The sequence below is a fragment of the Austrofundulus limnaeus genome, unplaced genomic scaffold (genome assembly GCF_001266775.1).
Source record: "Austrofundulus limnaeus strain Quisiro unplaced genomic scaffold, Austrofundulus_limnaeus-1.0 Scaffold1893, whole genome shotgun sequence".
Lineage (NCBI taxonomy): Eukaryota > Metazoa > Chordata > Actinopteri > Cyprinodontiformes > Rivulidae > Austrofundulus > Austrofundulus limnaeus.
The window spans coordinates 11,129-20,449 of NW_013954295.1; the positions used below are offsets into that span (position 1 = coordinate 11,129).

Sequence of the window (9,321 nt, forward strand, 5' to 3'; positions counted from 1 at the left end):
GACAGACTCAGACTCAGACAGACTCAGACTCAGACAGACTCAGACTCAGTCAGACTTACTCTCAGACAGACTCAGTCCCAGACAGACTCAGACTCAGTCGGACTCAGACTCAGTCTCAGACAGACTCAGACTCAGGCAGACTCAGTATCAGGCAGACTGCCTCTGATACTTGCTTCATGTGTTTGTTTTGCTCATCCTGTATCAGCACTTTTCAAGCGTCCTCCTCCATGTTTGCTCTCACCACATCGTCTCCTCTTCTTCCTCCTCCTGCAGAGCCAGATTGGGCGTCGCTGACTTTGGGTGTGTTTGTTTGCCAGGCCTGCTCGCTCCTTCATCGGAGCATCCCTCACATCAGCCGAGTCAAGTGTGTTCAGGACACGTGGGAGGACAGTGAGGTGGAGGTACGATGCTAATGCCACTGTCTGCTCGTCTCTGTTGGTTCTGTCACTCTGAGCCCACTGATGTGAGAGGACATATTCTGTTATGTCTCAGCTCTGCCTGTTCGCTCACTCCAGCTGGAGCAAAGTACGGCAGGACCATTTACCATTTAATCAAACTACACCCCTGTCTTCAGAAATTTCAATAACACTCTGTCTCCAGATTCAGCACCATTATTACAAGTCAGAATTCAAATTATTAACAATCACATTGTTAGTAGCAAATAATCAAATTTCAGTTAATCTCGTTGTGCTAGTAAAAATCTATATTGCAGATGTCTTCCTAGTCAACATGAGACAGAATTTTCAGTTAAAGAAAATCACATTTTAGATATTCATTGTGATAAGGCCCAAGTTTTATTTCTGATATGAAGTTAGTTAAAATATTGTTTATCAGATTGTGAGGCTGGTGTTACAACCGAGTGCTGTTTATTTGAAAAGTTTGAGACCAATAGTTGAACATGGACCTGTATTATTCACACACACACACACATGCTGGGTTTTCTATTATAATGGGGACTTTGAACTGACTTCCATTCATTTTCCGGTCATTAGCCGAACCCAGACCCCTTGCCTAAAATTGGCATATGTATCCCTCCTTATGATGTAGCAAAAAAGTCCCCCCCCTCCCACACACACACATGAACTACAGCTAAAATAATTACATTTATTTATCTGCAGTGCATTCTGGGGATTCATGTTTGCAGTAAAATAAACACCAAATGATTTAATCTGTATTGAGGAGAGCTGAATTTTTAAAAAAATTTCATACAGTGTTTTTTAAAGAAAATAAACGTGTAACAGGTGTTTAATGTTGGAGTTTTCAGAGTAAAGCACATTTAAACAGCAGATGGGTTTGACTCTTTGATGGATGAAGCTGTTAAATCTTTTTCTTTATACTGGAGGAGAAAAGAACAAATCAGTGTCCTGTGAAAGGATGTTTCTGAACATGAACAGTAACACTAGAATATTTCTTGTCTCCTCTCTAGTTAATGGCTGCGATGGGAAACGGTGCAGCTAAAGCCAAATATGAGCAGAAGGTTCCTGCTTTCTACTACAGACCAACACACACAGACTGCAAGTAAGTTCATGTCCTGTTAGTCTGGACCAAGAAGGAGAACACTGGACGTCTTTATTCTCTCCTTCCACTGATAGTTTGAGTTTGTTCTTGGAAAATCAATTGTCTCACAGTTTGTTGACATGTTTTAGCCATGCTAATGGTTACATTTCAGCCAGCCTGTGTACTGGCTGTGGAGCATAAACAGAGAGTACATACTGATGGTGCTGAATGTTTCAGGCCATCAGTATAAAAGTTAAAAAATTGCTCAAAATTCAAATTAAAATTGGATGGAAACACGGCTACTTTTTCACATCAAACAGAGAGAAGTAAAGTATCAGTATTTATTACTGTCTTTTTCTCCATTTTAAGCACACTAACTTTACACATTTGTAACAACAAAGGAAAAAAAAAAGTTTTTACTTGTAATTTTTAAGTGTAATTAATTCAGAAAATCTTTTCAGGACCCCACCTTGATGTGGGGTCCTGACGCTAACTTTGGGAACCACTGCTCTAGATGATCCATTGTCTCAGAGTGGGATCGTTTCGATTTTTACTTTTGAAAAAGTTTATGTCACAAGGTTCATTTTAGTTTGCCTGGGTTTTTGTTCTGTTCTGCATTAAAAACAGCCTGCAGAGAAAAGTTAAGGGAAAAAAGGAGCAGATTATTTATTTATTTATTTTTGGCTCTTTCAGCTGAGGCTCATTTCTCATGGATAATCTGATAAATAAATTAAATAAATATTTTTACTCTGTAATATTTTAATGCAAAGAAAATTAGAATAAATTTAATAAGTGTATGAAGAACTGATTTCTGATCAGACTCTACAAAAGTTAGGCTTTTAAAATAAGTTAAAATACTAGATTAGACCCTTATTCTTTTCAAATTAATGATTAACTAGAAGCACTCAGAGAGTTCAAACCTCCACCAAGACCAGTGTCCTCCATCCTGTTAGAGTTAACGCACAAAGCAGAGATGGAAACACATTTGTTGAATAAGTTCTGACGTAGTGAACATTTAAGCAGCAGTATGATGGGATTTCTTCTCTGTGGAGTCCAATGTGGAAAAAAAAGTCAGACTGGTCACCCGACGTTATTCATGGTCAAACTGGTGTGGGATTAAGCTCCTAAGTTTTCATCAGTCACATTTCACCATGTAAAACGTCTGTTTTATCTCCTTGTATGAGTTTGTAATGGTTTGACTCTCTTTATAAAGTGCTTCCTGGCTCCCCTCGTCTCCAAACTTTGAGGCCCGGCAGCTCTCTGTTTACAAGCCTAGTAGAGACAAACTGTTTTCATTGGTTGTTTCAGAAATGTGGTGTGTTTGAGGAAATGGGAAAAATAGGTTTCATGGTGCAGTCACGCACTTCCTGGTCACAAAACATTCTGTAAATGTGCATATTATGGTAAAAATTATTCATCATTAAATGTGTTTTAACATTAGTTTTATAAAGTTTGAAGTCCGTGCTGTCCAATCCAGCTCACTGTTTTTTAAAGAAGCCCTGTGAAAGCATCACAGCTTTGCCGATCTCAGAGTGTTAAAAGAAAAAAAGTCCTGTATCCACATCGTGATCCAGAACATCACCAAAATTTAATGGTGTGTTCCTTGGCCCAGTACACACATGTGGTAAAAATGTCATGACAATCTGTCCACAAGTTTTTGAGTAATGTTGTCCACAGACAGAACGACAGATAGACAGACATACACGACCGAAAACATTACCTCGCCCTTGGCAGAGGTAATAATCTGCAGTTTGACAGTTGGTAAGACTTCTTGAAGTAAAAAAAATACTTTTCAGATTAACAAGATTAATAATCCAACATATTCTGATCTTGTTTAGTATATGGGTCTAAAAACAAGATCAAAAAGACTTTTTAGCTGATATCAGACTGTAAAACCTGGTTAGAGGAACAGTTTTCTGCAGTAAAATGACTCTACTGCTCAAAACCATGAACAGATTAAATAAGCTTCACTTTAAACCTGATCAGGTTAGTTTCAGAGCACTTGTTACCACAGAAACATAAGTGCTTCGTAGTTCATGCAACCGATTCAAGGCTTAATAAATTCAGGTTTACACCAAAATCCCAGGTTAATCCCTTATCCTAGATTTGTGCAATAGGCCTCTGGTTGTCTTTTTGCCTAAAACATCAGCGAACTTCAACCACTGTCTGTTAGCAGAATCTTTCATGGAAGCTGTTGGAAAGGAATGATTGAGTGTTCATCTGCAGTTATAGGCCTGTTTTAATCTGTGTTAGTGATACTGACACTGGACAGATGCGGTGATCGTCTCAACACACACTCTGGGCCAGGATTACTGACATCCTGTAAATATTGTCATTATGTCAGTTCATTTTTATAATCTAGTTTGATTTTAGATGAAGTTGCTGGTCCTGCTTTAACAGCTCGTGAGAACTACACAGCATGAGACAGTGCAAACAGTTATTAAAACAGCTCTGACTTCATTCTTTTCTCATCATAAGACAGTTTTAGGTTAAAACTCCAGCAGGACAGGCAGTGGGTGGGATGCTTGGTCTTTTCATTGCATATAGTGAAAATGTTGACAAACTGCTGATTGCAACAGAAACTAGCAGTTCTTGTCTTCAGTCGTGTGTGCAGTTCACATCAAAAGCTAACGGTGAGTTGTTTTCTCTGCAGGCTGCTGAGGGAGCAGTGGATCAGAGCCAAGTATGAAAGAAACGATTTTGAGTTTATGGAGAAGCAGGAGCCTTACTCTGCAGGTAAAGACCGCAGTCAGGTGACATGTTCCTGTGTTGAAGCTGCTCTCAGAACCAGAGCTCTGCAGCCCACATACCTCTGAGGACTGACAGTCTTAGTTCTGTTCAAACGGACCTGATCAATCATTTCTGCTGTTTGACCTGTTGTTAAGTTCATCTTTTAACTAAAGTTTTTTTAGTTTAATAGTTTCATTCATTTCGATTTAAAAACAAAAATTTCAGTACAAAAACAACAAAAAAAGAAACACAATTCCAAAATGAAAGGAAGCAGAAGAAGAAAAGAATCTTATAACATCTGCCCCTTTTTAACAAAAAAAAATTAAATATATACACATTATATGTGTGCACATACACACATTCATATACACATATATAAACATACATATACACATGCTCATATATAACTTTACACCCTCATCAGCAAAAAAAAAAAAAAAATTGATTAACCCCTCAAACATCAGCTTCGTATTTTTTAAATAATTTAACTTTTATCATTTTACCGAAAAAATTAATGAAATCAGCATTTTTATAATCGCTGTCCAAGTTATTCCACATTCTTATTCCTTAACTGAGGTACATTTATCCTTCAAGTTTGTTCGAATTTTAGATATTATAAACATTTCAAATCCTTTCAAATTGTAACAACTTTCCCTCTTAACAAAATTAGATTGAATATTCAAAGGCAATACACCTTTATGAGCCCTATACATAATCAACAAAATCTTATAATCAACTAACTCATAAAATTTTAGTAATTTCAATTGATGAAACAATACATTAGATGGGTGACTATAATGCTTTCTGGTAATAATTCTTATAGCTCTTTTTTGCAGAATAAAAATAGAATTTGTAAAATGTTTTACATGCCTTACCCCAAATTTCAACACAATAAATCAAATGTGGAACAATTATTGCGTTTTACAATACAAATAGTGCTTTATCATTAAACAACTCCTTTACCTTATGTAGTACTGCAATATATTTTGCTATTTTTATTCTTAAGTAATTTATATGATGTTTCCAGGTCAGGTTTTTATCAATTATAACACTCAAAAACTTTGCTTCACTAACTTTATAGATTTCCACACCATCAACTTTAAATGAAACGTCGACCGTTCTTTTTCTATTACTGAATATCATATAATTTGTTTTGTCCAAATTTAGTGATAATTTGTTAAGCTTAAAGCAAGATTGTATTTTTACAAATTCTGTCTGAATCATCCTGAACATTTGTTCTAAATCTTTGCCCAAACAAAAAAAAAGTCGTATCATCTGCGAACAAAACACATTTAAACAACCCTGACACATTTACCAAATCATTTACATATAAGAGAAACAACTTTGGTCCAAGCACAGAACCTTGTGGAACTCCACATGTAATATCACCAAATTTAGATCTTACATCATTTGAACAAATTGTTTCCTGTTTGTCAGATTACTAGATACCCACTGTATCAGACCTCTCATACCATATTTGTATAGTTTCTCAAGAAGGATACTGTGATCAGTAGTATCAAAAGCTTTCTTTAAATCAACAAAAACGCTAACAAAATATTGTCTTTGATCAACAGCTTTTGTTATTTGTTCAATCAAATCCATGAGAGTCATTGATGTTGAATTACTAGCTCTAAATCCATATTGATTATTACTCAAGACATTTTGTTTATCAATAAATCGATCCAATCTGATTACAAACAATTTCTCCTGTTGTTCTGCTCATATGAACTTTTAGCTAATGTTGTTAATGAAGAGGCAGATTGTTCTCTGTTATCAATATTAAATGAAGATAAGGAGACGTCGATTTTGGCCAGCCAAAGAGGGAGTTTTATTGAGTTCAGCAGATCAATACAACTGACAGAAACATCCCAACTGAACTGACGTATTTAGAAACCAGACCCTTTTATACCCAAACTGTTTTCATAACACAAATTCTACGTAACCAGGAAAGGTGGTCACTTCCAAGAATTGGGCTGGAAATTTAAGACCACCCAATACACACTTATTAAATCTATTTGTAGACTGTTTGATGATCTCACCTTTTACAGAATGTTCTTACCAGATGTTTATACGACCCTTATTCTGACCTTTTGTCCCCGCTCCTAACAAGTACTGCTACAATCCTCAACAATAACTAACATACAACTATTGTCTTAATCATTTTAGTCATTAGTTACAGATTTAGCAGATTTTATGTTTTATCTTTCGTTCTGTTATTTTTATCTTCTAGATTTTGTTTGGCTGATTTTAGCTCTTGTTCAGTTCATTGTAACTCTAATACCTCAGCTTCATGTTCTGCAGTCTTTCAGCTTGCAGCATCTCTCTCTCTTTATTTCTTTACAAACTCAGTTTGATAAGTAGCTTCCTTCCTGTAGTTCAAGGCTTTTTTGACATTTGTTTCTTTGTCAATCTTGATAAAAAAGTTTTTGTGAGGGCGGGGCAAGATAGCGGAGGAGTAAGACGTGTGTCGCGTGGACTCCCGCTCCGACTTGTTCCGTTTATGGTTCTCTACTAAATGTCCTTGCTGTTTTGAACATTTGGTCTGTCTGGACTCGACCCCTGAGTGATTCTTGCCTGGAAGAATAGAAGAATGGCGACAAACTCGAGGAAAGGCAAACATTCTAGCTCTGCGGCTGTTAGGCCCGACGCCGCCTCGGAGCAGACTGCAGCTAAAGCCGGACCTTCGACGTCCTCCTCCCCCTCGCGCAGTGAGACGGACACACTCTCCTTGAAGTCTGACATTCTTGCCACTATAAAAACCGATCTCTCAGCTGTGATCAAATCCGAAATAAAAGCGGCTTTAGCTGAAGAGTTTATTCTTATTAAAGGAGAGCTACAAGCGGTGAGAGCGGAAGTGGCTAACGGCACAATGCTACTACGCGCCGACCTGGACCACCTTAAGCAGAGCGTAAAAGAGATGGAGGACGTCTTGTCGACCTGGTCCGATGAGGTTGTTTCTCTGAGCACCACCGTCTTGGAACTGAAAGAAGAAGTTGATGGGCTCAAAAAGAAGTGTGACGATATGGAGGGGCGCATGAGAAGGTGCAATGTGCAGATTATTGGAGTTCCAGAGACGCCAGAATCCAGCTCAACTTCAGCAGTGGCTAAACTGCTAGCAGAGGTTCTACAGATGGATAAAGAGCCACTGGTTGACCGAGCTCATCGCTCTACAGGTGGGAACAAGTCAGGAGATAAGCCGCGGGTCATTGTCGCTAAACTGCACTATTATCAAGAATGTGTGGAAATGTTGCATCGGGCGCGGAGCCGCGGCCATCTTCGTTTTAAGGAGGCACCGATTATCATCACATCTGACTTAGGGCTGCCACGATTAATCGATTAATCGACGACTAATTGATTATTAAAATAATCGATGACTAATTTAATAATCGATTAATCGTTTTCTTTTTTTTGTTGTTGTTGTTCTTTACTTTGTTTTTCTCTCCAAACTGCTTTGACACCTTCCACTGCCACATCTGCCTTTCTGTCCTTGACACACATGCACAGTAGTGGTAACTGGGGTAGGCCGTGGATGTCACAAGACATTATACAGACAGGCTCTGGTATCATGGCTACCTGACAACAGAGCTCAAAGTGTGGGATCATTTGAAGAAAATGAAAGAGAAACTTGTGCAATATCTGCAGAGCAGAACTTGCCTTCCACAGCAATTATTTTTAGTTAGCATATAGCTAAACTCTAACGATGGTTATATAATAGCAGCTGCATTCTGATGTGATAAGCTCTATGTTTTATATTCAATTAACGTATGATCCGATTAGTCGACTAATCGAATAAATAATCGGTGATTAATCGATTATTAAAATAATCGTTTGTGGCAGCCCTAATCTGACTACACGGCGGCTGTGGCCAAGGCTCAAGCAGCATTTACGGAGGTGAGGAGGCTCCTTCGCAATGACGTGATGTTCGCTATGGCCTGTTTTTTCCTGCACGGCTCCGCATCTCTCATGGGGAGGAAAACAAGGAGTTCCTGGATGCCAATAAAGCAATGGACTACTTTAAAAAGAGGATCATCTCGGCGACGGACAACGAGGACCGGCGTTGACCGCAGGTCCAACTCTCATCGATCCATTATGACTGTCAGTGTAATGAGCCTTCCAACTTTATGTCCCGTGTTATATCTTGATTTAATTTTAGTCTTTATTCCTATGGACAACATTCCTCTTTCTATGTATGAGAGTTTCACAGGGGGTCTGTCCAGATCTTGGTTAGTGATTTATTTATCAGTGCAGCAAGGAGCATAAACAGTAATAATACTTTAAAGTAAGGGAACCCCCCCTTTTTTTGTCATTGTTATTTAGTTGTGGCAGGAGTCCAGACAGGGAGTTAAGTCCCCCAGTATAAGCACAAATGTGTGGATTTTTTGTTTGTTGKGTTCTCCGTGGTTTTTTTAGGAGAAAGGGGTGGGACTATATCGGATCTATTTGTTTTGAGAATGTCTTTTTCAGGTTATTTTTTGTGATGGTTTGTTGATATTGTACTACAGTCCGATTGACCATACATGAGCAGTTCTAATATTAACAGGTTCATCAACAGTCACCCAGTTAACTGTGTGAGTTGGAATGTGAAGTCCCTCAATGGTCCAGTGAAATTTAGGAAAGTTATGACACACTTAAGACAACTTGATGCTAATATTACTTTTTTGCAGGTGACCCATTTGCGTAAGGCAGAGTGCAATTCTAAGCAGGTGCTGGTCTGGTCAGGTGTTTCAGTCTAATTTCCAATCTAAATCGAGAGGGGTAGCCATCTTAGTTAGTAAACAGGTGCAATTTACGGCATCCAGTGTTAAAACGGACGCTGCTGGACGTTATGTTATTGTGGTGGGAAAACGATAATCACTTCCAGTCATTTTAGTCTCGGTACATGCTCCAAATTGGGATGATCAAACATTTTTTAATACGCTTTTTTTCAAATTTACCTAATATTTCAACACATAATCTCATAATTGGGGGAGATGTGAACTGTGTGCTGTCGTCCCTCAATTGTAGTACAGTGGGGAGGATCTCTCTTTCTAAATCGGCCCAGTCAATTMRTTMATTTCTTAACACTTATGGAGTGGTTGACGTGTGGCGTTTTCG

The 9,321-nt window shown here is 38.3% G+C and overlaps 1 protein-coding gene across 2 annotated transcripts in view; it reads left to right on the plus strand.

The window, feature by feature from the left end:
* LOC106536604 (arf-GAP with dual PH domain-containing protein 1) overlaps nucleotides 1-9,321 on the plus strand; it is a 27,676-nt gene that overhangs the window by 672 nt on the left and 17,683 nt on the right. Inside the window, exons 2-4 of one of the 2 annotated variants that reach the window (XM_014033914.1) lie at nucleotides 274-401; nucleotides 1,427-1,518; nucleotides 4,151-4,233. In XM_014033914.1, the coding sequence (XP_013889368.1) occupies nucleotides 274-401; nucleotides 1,427-1,518; nucleotides 4,151-4,233 (303 nt within the window). The remainder of the gene's footprint in view (nucleotides 1-273; nucleotides 402-1,426; nucleotides 1,519-4,150; nucleotides 4,234-9,321) is intronic. The other variant, XM_014033915.1, reaches the window with a different exon arrangement.